This window comes from Aplysia californica, unplaced genomic scaffold, assembly GCF_000002075.1.
Source record: "Aplysia californica isolate F4 #8 unplaced genomic scaffold, AplCal3.0 scaffold00568, whole genome shotgun sequence".
Taxonomy (NCBI): Eukaryota; Metazoa; Mollusca; class Gastropoda; order Aplysiida; family Aplysiidae; genus Aplysia; species Aplysia californica.
In genome coordinates this window covers 135,721-152,708 of record NW_004797838.1, presented here as the reverse complement: position 1 = coordinate 152,708, position 16,988 = coordinate 135,721, and the positions used below count along the sequence as shown (strand labels likewise).

The window sequence follows — 16,988 nt, the reverse complement described above, 5'->3', positions numbered from 1 at the left end:
ACTACTGAGGCAGATTCGACTGTAATTCACATTTTACTTAGATAAAAACTGTCACTTTGGTGAGGTGACAGGTACAGCCAAAGCTGCTCCAACGGTCATGTTCAAGACAATCACCTGTACAAACGGCCACTTCTCATATCACCCCTCAGGTCATTTTTACATTCTAATGGCACTGTGTAAGACAGCTACTTTTGTCTTCTACCACGGGTGGCGGGCTAGGACAATTTCGACTGTACAAGACCCTAGAACAAATCCCAACCTGTATCTAGCCATACCCGCCTCACCTGTGCACCAACCACTCCATGGCCTTGTGTGACTCCCGTAGCTGCATGTACGGGGACAGCTGCAGCAGGAACCTGGAGATGTTTTGGTCCAGCTGTTTGTTCACCTCCGACGTCTGAATGTAGCGCTGCAGAGACTGCGACGACGGGGCAAACAAGTTTTGCTCAAACTCCTCAAAACATGCATCTTTTTCAATCAGTTGCTGTAACCCATTTATACCTAGAGAGAAAAAAATGGCAAATTTATGCAATTTTTATGGGCGGGGGGGGGGGGGGGGAGGGAATAAAGTCTTCGTAATAATATACATATATATATATTTTTCCAAAGTAAAAACTACAAGTCAGTCCAAGCCACTCTGAACAAATTGTAAGGTACAGTGGCAGAGAACAGGCTAGGAGTCAGATTATAAAAGAGACAAATATGTCTATACAGCAGTGAAGAGGCTGAAGTAACACAAGTTGCAGCTTACCGATATTGTAGAAATGTTGTTTGTCATAAGTAGCAGCCTCCCCTTGAGCATACAAGAACGACGCTTGTTGCAGCCCAGAACTGAGGACGCCTTGGGTCTCTGGGATGGCAAGTTTCTTCAGCTGAGCTGCTAAAGAAGTCATGGTCAACGCTGGCAGACACCTGCCGTCTGCAAAAAAAGACAGACGAACATCAATTCAATGATTGACAAAGTAGACACAGATTTGATTCCATCAGTAATGAAAGGGAATTCTGAGGATATAAAGCTAACAAGAGAACGTAGCACACCTTTGTGATTGGCCCAAATATAGATGACGTATCTATTTTTGTCGTCTTCCGAGGTTTCCCTAGTGAGTTGACTAGATCTGTCACAATCACCCTTTATAATCTTTTATCATCATAATAATACTCTTTATTGCCATTTTGAATAATAATAAATATACAATTGGAATACATTTTGGATTTCTCAGCCATTCCAGACACTCTCAATATATTCATTATATATTCTCAAGCACACACAGACGAACATACATGCACATTATACACACAAACAAAAACACAAGCATATGAACAAAGGAACAACACACACGGCAAAGATAGGTATTTACATTTAGTTTTCTAGTCAACTCGAGAGGGAAACCCCGGAAGACAACAAAAATAGATGGTGAAAATACGTCATCTAGATTATATAGTATATTAGGTTAGGGCCAATCACAGAGGTGTGCTAGGAGCTCTAGATCTAGTAGCTCCATGTATTCTGAGACTCCCTTTGCTTAGAATCGTGTAGATTTCTAATTTCAAAATGCAGAAGACTTGATAAGAAAGCAGTTCTGTAAATAAACACATGTAGAATCTATTTTAATTTTGTCGACACAGAAAAACAGTAGCCTTTTAAAACATCTTTTAACGGGGGGCCTTGCTCCTGACATGTGACATACCCAGTTGGAAAGCAGCACTCAGTGTTTTGCAGCAAATGATCCTCGGCTTCACAAATAAGAAATGCTAAAACCAAGAGAGAGGCCTGCAAGTTTGGCACATCCTGGATAAGTGGGAAGTGGAAGTTGAGTTTAAAGTCTTTGAATGCTCAAATTCAACATGAAAATCGTGTGGCAAACTTTTCTCTGCCAGAATTTGAATTGGTCTCATCAGCCATAGTATCGTTCATTAGCGGACGAACTATTATTATTATTCTTATTATGTTGTTGTTATTGTGTCAACATTTAGGCTACAAATGGAAGTCTGAACGATGACCATTTTCAATACCAACAACAAGCAATCGATTGCACTGATCCCAACCTAACGCCGCTTCTTAGTGTGCGGGAACAAGAGAATGAAATTTGATCTGGAGGACAGTCTTATTTAAATTATCAATGGGCAAACAGGTTTAGAGTATACGTAACTTACCGGCGTAATAGAAAATAAACTGCACTGATTTGAAATAAATGATCTACAAGTGATAACTTTCCTCCATGTGGTTTTGAGTTTTGTTGACGTGCTTTCGTATTTCGCCAAAGTAGATAATGGAATTCATATTTTTTAAATAACAAACGTTCAGAGTTACTTCCCTTCGGTTGAAGTTGGCAAATTGCTAAAAACTGTCACGCCTTTGTTCTGTCTAGATCTGTAATATGAAACAAATTGAACAAAAGTAATAGAGAGACCGCGAGGGTGTTTATTGTTTCCCCCTACTTTAGTAGAGTCATGTATGGCGATTAGCAATCTCTGGTTTTAAAAAACAATACCGCTTCTGTTTTTTGCCCAAGACGGTGACATTTTATACTTCTTGTTTTTTGTGGGGGGGAACCTACCCTGTTTTGTCCATACTGACCTGATGACAAAGTGAATCAAGTGTAGAAATTCTCCCCAAATCCACCTCACCATGCCACTTTAAAAAAAAAAAAAACTTTTTTGGAGTCTATTTATCCTTTCCTGCTAATACTCTTTCATATTCTGTTCGATGTTATGTTATATTAAGACAAACAGGGCTTCCTTGATTTGTTGAATACCGCCTGTTTTATCGAAAAATACTTAAAACAGATTCAATCTTAGTAATCTAACATAACAATAGCTGTTGCTTCGGTGGAAAAAAGTCCCCTCAAAACTGATCGTATTTGTCCCATTTTTTTTCTTTTTAGCAGTTATTTTCTTAATCCACCTATTTCAGGTAATCCTTGCGGCATCTGTGGTAGGTGCTTCACTGTTATAACACCCTGGAGGCCTGAGTTCGATTCCTAAATGGGAATAATTTTCAGCAGGGAGTACAATTCTTGAGGGGGGGGGGTTGTTGTTGGGATGTTGCATCCCTCTCGGTCCGGGTTGGCCCTGCCAATGGCAGGCAGGGTCGGAAGTGCGTCTCCTAAATAATTAAATAATCAATTTATGTTGATTAGAGCGTTAAAGCACCTTTACACATGTCGTATATAAAATAGAAAATATAACCTAACGTTGAGGGCTAGATAATCTGGACGGCACTTGGCCCGCTGCGCCATCCACCTTGTGTAGATCTATATACTGACAGTCATTAAAAACGCACCACTTACAAAACAATTCAAATAATGGTAATGTGTTTTGTTGGAGTTTTTTTCTAACAGATTGTATACCATAGCATTCTATGGTAATTGTGTGAATATTCACAGCTGCAATGAAATGAAAAGGTCAAATATGGCACCGCGACCACAAAAGCAAGGAGTAACAAAAAGTCCTTTTTTCCAAAATCAGAGCAGTAAATTGAGTTTTTAACACCTCCCTTAGTATCGTGTATGTCCTCCATTGGCCTGAATACAGGATTGGCAGCGCCTTCTTCTGGAATTGACCAGAGTCTGAAAGAACACCTGTGGAATCTGTACCCACTCATTTGTCAAAGAACACCTCAGCTCTCGGAGATTGTGTAGAGGTCTTCCACGCGACAAACGGCGGCCAAGCCGTCCCACACATGCTCAATTGGCACCATGTCAGGAGACAGTGATGGCCAAGGCAGGACATCAATGTTGTTTGCCTGCAGAAAAGCAGTGGTGGCTCGAGCGGTGTGCGGGCGGGCGTTGTCGTGTAGGCATAACTGCAGCTCTGGGTGTTGACCAAATAGCGGACGACGTGGTTCTGCAGAACCTACTGGTACGTGTTGGCATTCACAGGCTGGTCGAAGAAGTACAGTGGTGTGCGATAATTGTGGCTGAACGCTCCCCATACCATGACGCTGCCTCCTCCCCATCTATCGACCTCCAGCATGTAACAGTTGGCGTAGTGCTCGCCGGGGCGTCTCCAGACTCTTTTTCTCCCGTCAGCATGCGAAAGGGCAAACTGATTCTCGTCAGAAAAGACTACAGTCCTCCACTAGCGACGTGTCAACTGTAAATGCTGCCTGGCCCACTGCAAACGTTGTTGACGGTGCCCCTGTGTCAGGACAGAACCAACGTACTGGCGTCTGGCTGCAAGTCCTGCTTCCCGCAAACGGCGTCGCACGCTCCATTCAGATCCTGGTCCACGCCGACCAACCACTTGACGACCTATTTCCGGTGTAGGCAGGAAACGGTCTCGAAGGTGACGTTGGCGAATGTAGTGGTCTTGCGCTGGTGTTGTAACTCGGGGTTGGCCGCTCCGTCGCCGATCTGCTGTAGATCCAGTAGCTGCATTTCGTTGAGACAACCGGATAACAGTCGAGTGGCTACAGCTCATGTGCCTGTCAACTTGCCATGCTGCCATTCCGGCTTGGAGCATTCCAATGGCCCTTTCACGTTCTTGCATGGAAAGTCGCGGCATTATTTTGCGCAGAAAAAATCTGTCGCACAGAGTAAAGAATGTCAGTTTTTGTTATGGCTGAATCTAATCTCTCCCTAACAGCCAAAAAAATCTCTCGATAAACAAAGTTTAGGTTTCAGGTCGACACATCGGATTTTTGCGTGTTGCGCGCGCATTGACAGTTTTGAACTGGGAACTTCAAATTTTATGTGATCGGTAACCTCTGTTGTCTGTGAACTTTTGTCAACCTCAATTGATGTCACTGGATAAATTTTGGTGGAAAATGTGCTCAATCCAAAATGGTGGATTTTTAATGACCGCCAGTATATTTCATAGACCTGTCTAGTTAGCGTACTTGATTTGACGCTTTCTAATAGGCCTACATGTAATTCATGTTATGTTGCGTCTCTCTCTCTCTCTCTCTCTCTCTCTCTCTCTCTCTCTCTCTCTCTCTCTCTCTCTCTCTCTCTCTCTCTCTTAGCTGGGAAAAGTAAAGGGGTTGGAAGGAGACAGAGAGCCGGTGGGTGGAAGACAGAAGAACGAAGCAAACCATGCTAGGACACACTTGTAGATTTTGGCTTGAGCAATACAGTATGTCATTCGATGAAGGCTGTAATCCATTTTTTTTTAAATCTAGTGCCTAGAATGAAACCGCAGAGTGGCAATCAGAAACTAGAACTCCAAGGAGAAATGAACGCTGTTTTTCTAAGCATTTAAAAAGAGCAAGGACCCAGTGGGCCTACATCACAGTCAAACCCGTTATACCGCCTACATTGGGACGACCATAAATTTGGTGATACAACGGGGCTGGCGGTACAACGAGGTTTGACTATTGCACGTGTATTACATTTACAGTGGACTATTACACATGTACATGTATTACAGTGAGGGCTACAACTACAAACATGACACGGGATGTAGAAGAGGCCAAAAGTGATGGGGCCAGCAGCTAGCTCTATGCCTTTCTTCATAACCCACATGTCTGAGCACAAGACTGTTATAAGCTCAGGACGAAAGGCCCAGCAGATAGGCCCTACAGCTGTACTCTAAATTAAATCTTCAACACCTCACAAGATGACTGCTACTGACGTGAACCTCATGAACGTCGAGGACAAAGAATGTAAAACCAGTATTTTTTTTTAACTACATGTAGCCTACTACTAGATTGGAATTACATCTCTTTTTCCTCTTATCTCTCACCCCTCTCACCCCCCTCCCCCCGCTTGCATACAAAATACTTGTAAGTAGGCCTACAATAAGTTACATTAAAAAAAGTTCTTATTAAAGAAAATAATTTTACCTTGTCGTTATTACAAGTCTTTCTTGAAATAGACTTTATGCACATTTCTTTTCGTTTTCCAGTAAATGCGGGATAAGATGGTGATATTTACCAAATACCTCTCGATCGTAGAAAACGGGAACCTCCTTGTCCTCTTTTTTCATTCTGTAGATCTAAGTTGTTTTACTTTTACCCACAGCAAAACTAGCACTCTTGTTTTGGCTACCGTGTTTGTTTTTGAAGATCTTCACGGCCATCTACACTTTATCTGGTTGTCGCTAGAACTAGAATGTTGTTCTACAGACTTCAACAAAAGTTAGGGACCACTTGCAAACACTGAGTGGTCTTCTTGGGTCGACCTGCACGTGGGCTTTCTTGGACTGATCCAGTGGCGTGATGGCGCTGCCTCAAGGGGACAATGACAGAGTGTGACACTGCGAGCCTTCTGGCAACTTCTCGGGCTCCAACTCCATCCTCCAGCCATGCCATAGCTCTGGCACGATCAAAGTCTCTCAGCTTTCGTCTTAGTGGTATGTTGATGCGATGCCAGATTTTGCGCAAACGGTGGCTTATACTGGGTCGAGACCGTACGTCCGTTTATGACGTGCACCAGAAATTTTAACTGAGGAGAGTCCTTGGTGTCGCACACAGACACAAGTCGATAAAAAACAGCAAATTTGGCTAAAGTTCTCCGAGGATTTCCGCGCTCACGTGGTGGTTTTGGTCCCTTAGGAGGCTTTGCAGTACCAGTACGCTTTGGTAACCCATTAACACTTCCAGAGCCAACATTTCTTGCTGTCTTTTTTCGAATATTAAAAAAAATTAGAACTGTCTGTCAAAGTGGTCCTTAACTTTTGTTGAAGTCTGTAGTTCTAACGACAGTCACCCGTACGAGTGCTAGTGTGAACACCTCACTGGCTGTTGTTCGAACTACTGTTGTTCGTCTGAGTCCGAGTATTTGGTGCGAACGCATGGTTCAGCGCACAGGACATATCCATCGACTGTATTATCATACTATTACTATTCATAGTATTAGTACACGTGCAATATACACGCAACCTTCCAGGAATAGATTTGGGTGACTGGAAAACGCTGATGAAATAATAAATATGAACGGGTGTGCTCTTTCTCATCTTGCAAACCCACTCCCCACAACCATTAAATTCTATAAATTATGTAGGGACGGTAGTTTTTAGGCCCCATTGACATAATTATGATAATATCTGGATCATTTAGGAGGCCGGCTTCTTACCTTGCCTGTCAGGGCTGGGCGAATACACAATATCCCAGAAAGTTGAGAAAGACCGCGACAAATTCCTACCCACCCTGGTCTCCTGCTTGTGACAGTGAGAGAAGCAATTAGTTTTTAGTAAGAGTATTACGGCATTTGCAACACAATAAGGTTATAATATAGATCTAAGTGCCGAAGATTAGAGGTGTTACAAGAGAGTAATAAATACAAAAAAGGAGGGGATATTAGTAATGATAGATGGGAAAGAAGGAGCAAACCACACTAGAGCACCCGCCAACCACCCACGTGAAGCACCTGACCGTTACCTGGTGCACCACAAAATGGTGCTTAACATTTCTAAAATGTTTTTACGTCCCCATCAACAAAATTTAGATAATTTAGGAGGTGGGCTTCCAACCTTGCCCATCAGGGCCACCCAAGCTGAGAGGGATACATCCTAGCAGAAAGACTCGAGGTAATCAAAATTCTCCCTCTATTGGAAATCGAACTGGGGCCTCCTGTGTGCGACAGCAAACCAACTGACCGCTTCACCACAGACGCCTGTTCCAATGCTTAAGTCTTTTCAACATCAAACAAAATTTACAGTCAAATTCACCAAGCCAAGAGTTTCTGCACCACAACGGCCACATTTCTCCAAGAAACAGATTATGTTTTTGTTTTAGTTCAAGTTTTTCAGTAGATCTGCTTGAAATACACAAATTAAATATAAATTGCTGAAGATCATAGAGTTAGTGCTGAAACTTGAGAGTAACATGCAAATAAAAGGAGAGAAGAGATGATAGAGATTATTGATAGAAAAGGAACAAACCACACAGAGAACCCGCCAACGACCCACAAGCAAACTTGGTCAGCAACAACAGAGAAAATGTGGGGAAAAAGTTGACCACACTGGGGCACAAATCTTGTCATGCAGGTGAGTAAAAGACAAAGAGGCAAACGCCTCTCAGATACTGATACTATAGGCTACAAAATGTCCACCACCTTCGCACAATGGTACTTGAATAGTTACCACTATAGACAAAAAAAGCCACAGGCATTTTACCAAGAGAGTGTCTAGCCGGACCCCAAACGGGGTCTTCTGTACTGTCTACCGCTGCCTCTAGCCAATGAGGCTAGGGAGACCCCAGAAATATTTTGCTTTGCTCACGGTTGACTTTGCATTGTTTCCGCCTTCTCCAGACTGACAGAAAATGGCGGTGCCGGTTGTGTCAGTGGGAGTGGGAGAGTATTTCGAAAACTTTGTTGCCTTCAAAACAGTCATTGGCAAGAGAGCGGAGCAGCTGAACGAAAAACTAGTCATTGGACATTCATCAAGTCACACAGTAGAGGAAAGGAAGAAGTCTTTGAAAAGAAATTTCAGGTTTACACCGGAGTAAGTCTACACCTCGCTGTCTTGGTGGACCCCTTTTGGGGTCTCCCTGGCCTCTTCCTTTTACATTACTTTAATTAATCTTCTTAAGCAGACATTGACCACCATCATGGCCCCCCCCCTACGTGTTGTAAAGTCTCCCCGATCAGCTCGACTTTTCTCTGCATCATTTGTCACACAGTTGGTCCATCTCTGTGTATGTTGTTCTGTCCTTCCCTGCTCTTCCTTCCCTCTATCTTTCCATACAGCAATAAAACCTATATATTTCATTGTAACCTTTGCCCAAGCAACCAGCAAAAGCTGCTCAAGGTACCTAACTATGTTTGTTGGGGACTCATTTGTGAACAGCTGTGCCGTGCCGTAAGCTGACAATGCCTTTTTTCCTCCACAGCAGTTTTGAGAAAAAGAGGTTTTAGCAAATAAAACATTTTGGCGCCAATATGAAAAAAGGTATTTTGCCAGCTTAGAGCAGAGCTATACAAATCATTTTCAAAATGATTGATGTTTGTTTTAGTGTGTTACGGCACTTGCATCAACACAATAAGTATAAGGTCATCTCGGCCTATAAGTGCTGAAGATTAGATAGTTTTAGTAGAGGTTTTACGGCGCTCGCTACTGCATAAGGTCATATGAGTGCCAGAAGATTAGAGGTGTTACAAGAGAGTAACAAACATAAAAAAGAAGAAGGGAAGATGATGATGATGATAAACATTTGATAGGAAAGAAGGAGCAAACCACACCAGAGCACCTGCCAATCACCCACTCAAAATGATTGAAACAGGCAGATAGAACCATAAGGCAGCAACAAAACAAGCCCTTCCTACAACAACAACAACAAAACTACTCTGAATAAGCAACACAAGACCAAATTCTTTTTACTTGAATCTATTCATCAATATCACGAACAAATATAATCATTTCCAATTTACAAGAGGAAGATAAGGCATGAACATGTGCGCAAAGTACTGTATGCACTGAATCACGCATAAATTCCATACATGGAGAGAGGGCAAAAAATTAAACTCAAGTACAATGATCAAAAAGATGTTACGACAAACGTTATCAAAATAAGAATGCTGAAACTTCTCAGAATTTCACCCCGTATGAAAAAAGGGCTAGTGAGAGGTCATAGAGTGGCAGTTGTGTACGGTAACAGTAAATACTTTCAATCATTCGTCATGTCACGTCTGGTCCAGACATTTTCACGAGGTCATGGGCTCCTCTGTTTTTTTCTGAAATGAAGAGAAAAGTGAAAAGCAATTACATACAAGAATAGCTCCTAGTAATGTGATAAAATAAAACACAGGGAAAGAAAGTTTCAGTTTGTATTCCTTGGTATCTGGTATAATACTACTACTAATAATTATCATGATTATTCAGAGGGAGATATAAGACAGACACACCCCATACAATTAAACATGCTTTCCAAAAATGCCCAGGGAGCACAAAAAGAGCCCCTCTGCTATATACCTAAGACAGTATAGACAATAGTATGTGAAGGGAGGAAGTTTGGAGGAAAGAGAAGTGGACCAACAAAATATCTCATAACTCATTTAGTGTTGGGAAAGAGCAAAACAGACAGAAACAAAAGACGGTACAGAAGTAGAAACTACCAGTGCCCACCCCCCCCCCCCCCCCCCCCCCCCCCCAAACAACCCGCAAAAAGTGTGTGTGTGCGTGGGGAGAAGGGGGAGGGGGAAGGTGTCAATTTTTTTGTTATCAAACAACCTAGACAAGTTAAGTTAAATGATAGAATTAGATACACAAAATGGATATTCGCTTTAAAAATGTGTGGTGTTGAATGTTTTGCATGGCTAGATCATAGGTTGATACGAAACAGAAAAAATAGATGAAACAGGTTGGGGAAATTATTATAGTGTTTGTGTGCTACACAAGCTTTCACAGAAAAAGAGTCTCCTGCAGTTAGCAATACAGCTGTTCACTGTCCTATCTTTAGTGTGTGCTCACAGTTCTATCTTCAGTGTGAGTTAGTGTATGTGTGTTCACAGTTCTATCTCCAGTGAGTGTGTTAGTGTATGTGTGTTCACAGTTCTATCTCCAGTGTGTGAGTTAGTGTATGTGTGTTCACAGTTCTATCTTTAGTGCGAATGTATGTGACATCAGCTAGTTGGCAAGCAAACCCCACCCATGCAGCGGTGAAAAAAGAAAATGTTTGCAGCACCCCAGTGCATCGGACACTGCCCTGGTTGTGCACACATACAAGAGAGAAAAGGCTCATGTTTCAGGAAATTGTTAGTAGTGGTGGTCGTAGTAAGTACTAGCAGTAGTAATACAAACCTATTTCACTTTCCTAGTATCAACGGCTGATTAAATCTGCCGTAATTTGAGCTGCTTATTGGTTGTTTTTTTTTTAAAAACATCACTTGTTGCCAAACATTTCAACTTCTTCACAAATGAACTGCATTTTCTATTTACATTCTACTTTCTGAAAGTATAAAGGTTTATGAGATTTAGATCTACTTAGAGGGTTAAAAAGACAGCCTTGAGGGATCTTGACAATCATGCCACTAACTAAGGAAGGTGGCGAGAACAAGGGGAAAAAACCCCAACAACAGCATGTCCTGACAAAAACGGATGTCATGAGGAAACATGTTGGAAAGAAAAATTCAAGCATAGATGGGGATGATAGAAGCCAGCAAGCGCATGCGTAATATAAGTCCCCTGCTCCCCTCAAACCAACAGGCAACGACGTTCACACTAAAGGCCTTGGCTGAATAAAGAGAAGTAAGTTAATTAGGTTCTATACCTCCACTTGTAGTAACCCCCCACCAGACATCTCTTCTTATACTTATAGTTCAGGTAAAAACGTCAAAATTGTCCATCACAGCCACCCATTGTTGAGGAGAAAAGAAACAGTCCAATAGACAGATGGACTTGGAAGTGGTTGTTTATACGCGTCTGAAGATCCATTTTTTTCTATTTTAAAATGAACAAGAGGAAAACAGTGACAAAGGCTCCCTATAGTTCTCTCTAAACGTTTTACAACCAGATGTAAGAAATACAAACTATCGTTTCCCCTTCATCTTGAACAGCATACCTTTTCTTCTGAGGGAGTATGTGTATTTATCTCCTCTGTGCTTGCGGCACCGTTTTCGGTAACAGGCTTGACGTCGCTGCTAGCTGTTTCCTCCTGGCGAATTTTCTTCAATTCAAGAGCACTTGAGATGGGTTCATCATCCTCCGGTTTCCTCTAAAATATGTGCATGCAATTACAGATTAACTACAATCCTGTCATATAACACCTTAAAGAGAAGCATAAAACTATACAAGAATAGCACTTTAGTGCCCTGAAAAAGTGGCAGAGGGAGAATACACAGGACAAATATAGGCCAACAAGCGACTCTGGGTAAATTCATAAAAGCACGTACATCATTTTTTAAAGTTTTGAGAAATTAAATAAAAAGAGAGCCTCTATGTCAGATCCATAAACTGGGCAGTCATTTTTCAATCATGTGTCACTGGTGCAGAGGGAACCATCACAAGTTAACCCCCGAAGAGTCTGAAGCCTAGTACATTTGGGGACCTGTTAGCAAAGAGCAGGTTGCCAACTTTTTCAAAACCCAAACAGGAACACTCAACATTATAACATCAGATTAGACAACGACAAACAAAACTACACCAAGTGGGGCCATTTTCCTCAAAGACCTCAAATACCCAGACCCAGGGCACTCCCAGAAAATTCAGGACAGTTGGCAAGGCTGGCCAAGAGAAAAGACAGCACCCCCCAAAAAAACCCATCAGTACAGCTATTGAGCAAGTAACAAAGAAACCCCAAGAGCAAAAACAGCCAGCAGTATAAATATAAACATGTCAGGAAAATATATCTGCAAGCTGTTCAGCTGTACTAAACCCAAAAAGCAACATTTTTCACGAGAGAGAAAAAACTGTTTCATACTTCATTGCACTTTCATATATCTTTTTTTTTTTGGCGCTTTTCCTCCCCTCCAACTTTTAGAACTTGAATTTCAACAAAATATTACTCCAGCACAGGTAATCAATACAACAACAGAGAAAATTGCAATTACAATTTTGGGCATAGTACACTTGAACCGTTGGCTGACAATATGCATCATTCAGACTGCTAGTCATGCAAGGCAAACATTATACAGTAGTCTCCACCAAAGATCCCAGGTTTTCGAAAGAGTGAAAAAGCAGTAAACAAAACCTGGCTTAGTTTAAAAAAAACAAACAACAAAAGCAAAGAAATAAAATAAAATTGTGGCCATCTGAGTAGGAACAAAGTGCTTGTTGAAGTATGTTAGTAAGATTACATCTTTGAGTACTGTCCCACATTACATGTCAATAAATGGGGATTGGGTTTCTTTTGGAAAACCATACTGATAATCATATTTTGTAAAAAAAAGCGGGAAAGGCAAACCAAGGTGATAGATGGTGGATGGGTAGGACCTTAGGCGTAGACCACTGTAACATTACAAGAAATTTTAGAAAGACATACCTTTCTCCTCACTAAGTGAGCAATATCTTTAGGTTTTTTCTGAAACACAAAAAACCGATATTAGAACAAAGTCAATATAGATCTAGTTTATAATAAAAAACAAAACAAAAAAACCCCATATAAATAAAATAAGAATTTTGTAACATTATGGTATCCCCAAACTGTTAGTGTAAATAATTCATATATATATATCTTATTGGTGCAAGAAAAGCTCATTTCATTTACTTCAATCTCAATAAAATTTGACACGTATATTTGACAAATACGATCTGTAAATGATATTCTTGAATTTAATTTTTTCAGTTTTCAAGGACTCTCAAGCTACTGAAGTTACTAAACTTTGGCATCCACTTTCTTATCTTACCGATGAAATGAAACCAGGCCAGGCGATGCCACCTATTTAAATTGCAAATATCTCAACTTCTATTCAAGAAAGATGGGTATTTTTTTGTTTGAAAGCAAGACAAATGAATAAGCTTTTAGACGATACCAATAACCTCACATGCCCCAAAAATTGATGAGCGCCTGATTCAACCGCATAATGACAAAGACACACACAAATTTTTATATATTTATATTAAAAATGAGAGTGCTACTATGGACCAATCAGACACTTTTTTACCTCTCCATTCTCATCGACATCTGCACTTTCACTGCTGCCTGCTCCATTCAAATTCACTCTCTTTGAAGGGGAGCCAAATCCCTGGTGAACAAAATTGTAATCATTCACTACATCAGAGCTTCTTGTCAACCCTTTTAAAGCCAGTGTCCACTTTTGCCATCTATTTATAACAGGCTAAAATTTTCGTCCCCCCCCCCCCAACATGCATTTCCTAGAAGGGCATTAATACATCTCGTTACCAGGATGATCCTAACTACCCATCAAAACAACCCAACACACACAGCCGATTCCGCTCAGGTTGGAAAACACGATTTATATCCACAAAGACAGACTCAAAGGCACCCCATTAGTTTTAGTAAGTGTTTTATGGCATTTGCAACACAAGGTCATATAAGTGACAAAGATTAGAAGTGATACAAGAGAGTAACAAACACAAAAAAGGAGGAGAGATAGTTTTAGTTTTAGTACAGGATTTACGGCGCTCGCAACTGCATAAGGTCACATGAGCGCCAGAAGATTAGAAGTGTTACAAGAGAGTAACAAAAAAAAAAAAAAGAAAAAAAAAGGGGGAGATAAGAACGATAGATGTTTGATTGGAAAGAACGAGCAAACCACACCATAGCACCCCCCAACAACCCACTGAAATCAACATAAGACGAAACTCCTGGGAAGTCTTGATTCAAGATGTCCATCAGACAGACTAAATGGCCCTTTTCACTTACTCTATGAACACCAAATACTTGTAAAACCATATGCAGGAACACACAGCAGTATTTGCATCTCATTCCTATGTGTGATGCTAATGAATAAAACAATGCTTCTCAACTTTCCCATTGTTCCTTGAAGAAATGCACATCACGAGATGTTTTCGCCGAGAGATGTAATGGTTTACATCAAATTCTTATTTTTAATCTTTTACAGACAATGCATACTATTGACTGTTGGCCTATTTCAAATTATAATATAATCATTAAAAAAGTTAACACATACAAACCTTTGAGGCACTTGATAGTCCCAACATTTCACAAGCCATTTCCCTCATCTTCTGCAGGTCTCTTTCTTCCACTTTAGTGTCCTCGATCTAATGAAAAAGAGGGAAAAAAGAAAGAGAAATAAAAAAATAATCTAAAACAAATTCAGACACTCTCGATATTTATGAGATATTAACCTAAACATGAATTACAAGCCAAAGTCTGCTTCGAAGCAACATTCAAAACCCCTAGGTTTGTGTGTATGAAAAGAGACAAAACCCACGGCACACCATTCACAAACTTACCTTGTTCCTCATCTCTGGTATGATTTCCTGCAGCTCCTTGATCTCTTCTTTGTACTTCATCAGAGCATCTGTCTCGCAGTTTTCTGCGGAAAAATTGACACTTTTAAAAGGAACAATCACAACTTAATCCCTTATAAAACAAACATTTTCACATACACCATATATTTTTCAAAAACCCGGACAAAACCTCTTCTCTCTCTCTTTCTTTTGGTGCTGAGGCGTCATAAACGTTCAGCGATGCCGATAGCACGCGAGAACTCAACAGTCGCTCGGGGGGTCCTTGAAAAGTGCTGAAAGTGGGTACTGAAATGTCCTAGCAGACGAGTTCTGGCAGGATAGTTGGCGGGACATCTCAGAAACACATGGCCCATAGTCCCCTTGTCCTCCTTGCAGGCTCGACAGGACGGATCTGGGTTGTCTGCTGGCACAATTTTGTGGAGATATGATCTCAGCTTGGGCGATTTTCCACCAGTACTAATTTGGGAGAGAAGCCTGCGGTCCTGTCATCTGAGCGAGGCTTCAAGCTGGTATGATGGTGGCTGAGCAAACGGTAGTATGGTTTTCACCTTTGTTTTCCACTTCGTGTGGGTCGACCGGTGGATGACGGCTTTAGATGTTGAGAAATCGATTGGCGTGTCAATCTGGGTAAGCGCTGCTGCTTCTTTGGCGATGCTGTCAACTTCCTCGTTCCCAGCCAGTCCAGCCTGGAATCCACTATAAGTGGATGGAACATTCGGAGCGTTGACTGAGGGTGTGCAGTCGCTGCCAGATTGAGCACGCCACCTTTTCCGATTGGTTGGCACATGACAAAACCTCTTGTCTTGCCAGTTAACATTCACTATAACCACCAAACACTGATAAAAGTGGCCAATGTCACATCAGATCGCAACATCAACAATGTAAAAAACAAATCACTTATATTAGAAACAAACAGCTACATAGTAAAAATTCAACCCGTTCCTATGTTCATTTATGCCAACAAAGCGTCTCTTGAAAAAAAAAAGGGCAACAATTTTACGTATAAATGCAGGCCTACTTGCTCTTACGACCAGCTCTTTAAGACTATCTGTACAAACTACCACCTCCCACTTTGTATATACATTTTTTTACATTATAATGGCACTGTGTAAGATGGCCACCCTTGTACTCAACCAGTGAGTGTCTTTGACAGTTTTGCCTGTACTCTTCAAAAGTATCAAATTACCTTTGTTATCAGCACCCTCCTCTTTCTCCTCAATAAGTTTATTCAGTGACACTGAAACAAAAATAAATAGATTTTTAAATAAGGACAAAATTGGAGGAAAATGATGCAATGCAAGAAGTGTTAGAAGATAAAATGATGAGACACAGCCACCATTAAAAACACACTGCAAATAAAAAGATGAATCAATTTTAATGTTATTGCATGGATGGAGGATACAATTCGTTACAAATCTCGGCCTCATTATGAGGAAAAAAACGAAACAAAGAATTGACATAAAAATTAGCATCAGTGAACTACAACAGGACCCACCATAACTTTTATAAAGTAAGAATCTTACTGCACTTGCAACACAATAAGGTCATATATGTGCCGAAGATTAGGTGTTACAAGAGAGTAACAAACATAAAAAAGGGAAAGAGATCAGGACGATAGATGTTTGATAGGAAAGAAGAAGCAAACCACACCAGAGCACCCGCCAACCACCCACCTACCAAAACTGACATGATGAGTGGCAGTGAACTATATTTTTATGTTACAAAACCTATCAATTACCCGTCAATTTTGAAAGCATTTGCCAGGTTTTGCAGAGCTTCCAGCAGCTGATGTCATTTTTCGAGGATTTTCTGTCAGGGGGTTGAAGGTTTGTATGCCAATCACAGAAAACCGAAATGAGTATTGGGAAATATGAAAATGTGTATTCCCCACGACCGACCGACCAACCAGTAATAGTAAAATGTTCAGGGTGTCCAGCAATATTTCCCGGAAAAAAATTACTAGCTCACTAGCTTGAAAAAGGGAGCACACACGCGTACAATATACATGTATCCAGTCAACAACATGTCAGTGTTCAGTGTCGTACTGGGGTCTTGTTTGACTTAAGTATTTCAGTCTATTAAATAATATTTTCCTCTCATTATTATATAAAAAATAAATCCTGCTTTGAGAGTTCGGAAGGGCCTAGAACAAGAATTTCGACTATCAAGAACCAGTCTGGGTGTCATGATTCATATTATGAACTGACAGA

General features: G+C 40.9%; 2 protein-coding genes across 3 annotated transcripts in view; both read right to left on the bottom strand.

Annotated features, from left to right (window-relative positions):
* LOC101858733 (HEAT repeat-containing protein 1) overlaps nucleotides 1-2,355 on the bottom strand; it is a gene marked incomplete in the record, with an annotated part of 41,083 nt that extends 38,728 nt beyond the window's left edge. Inside the window, 3 exon segments of the mRNA XM_035972052.1 lie at nucleotides 285-501; nucleotides 752-919; nucleotides 2,155-2,355. Of these exon segments, the coding sequence (XP_035827945.1) occupies nucleotides 285-501; nucleotides 752-893 (359 nt within the window).
* Nucleotides 2,356-9,254: 6,899 nt separating this feature from the next.
* Nucleotides 9,255-16,988, bottom strand: part of LOC101855674 (nuclear autoantigenic sperm protein) — a 24,150-nt gene continuing 16,416 nt past the window's right edge. Inside the window, exons 10-16 of one of the 2 annotated variants that reach the window (XM_005106996.3) lie at nucleotides 15,965-16,015; nucleotides 14,761-14,843; nucleotides 14,479-14,565; nucleotides 13,485-13,565; nucleotides 12,863-12,901; nucleotides 11,444-11,596; nucleotides 9,255-9,617 (exon numbers count right to left, since the gene is read on the bottom strand). In XM_005106996.3, coding sequence (XP_005107053.1) covers nucleotides 9,588-9,617; nucleotides 11,444-11,596; nucleotides 12,863-12,901; nucleotides 13,485-13,565; nucleotides 14,479-14,565; nucleotides 14,761-14,843; nucleotides 15,965-16,015 — 524 coding nt within the window. In that variant the 3' untranslated portion in view covers nucleotides 9,255-9,587. The remainder of the gene's footprint in view (nucleotides 9,618-11,443; nucleotides 11,597-12,862; nucleotides 12,902-13,484; nucleotides 13,566-14,478; nucleotides 14,566-14,760; nucleotides 14,844-15,964; nucleotides 16,016-16,988) is intronic. The other variant, XM_013087270.2, reaches the window with a different exon arrangement.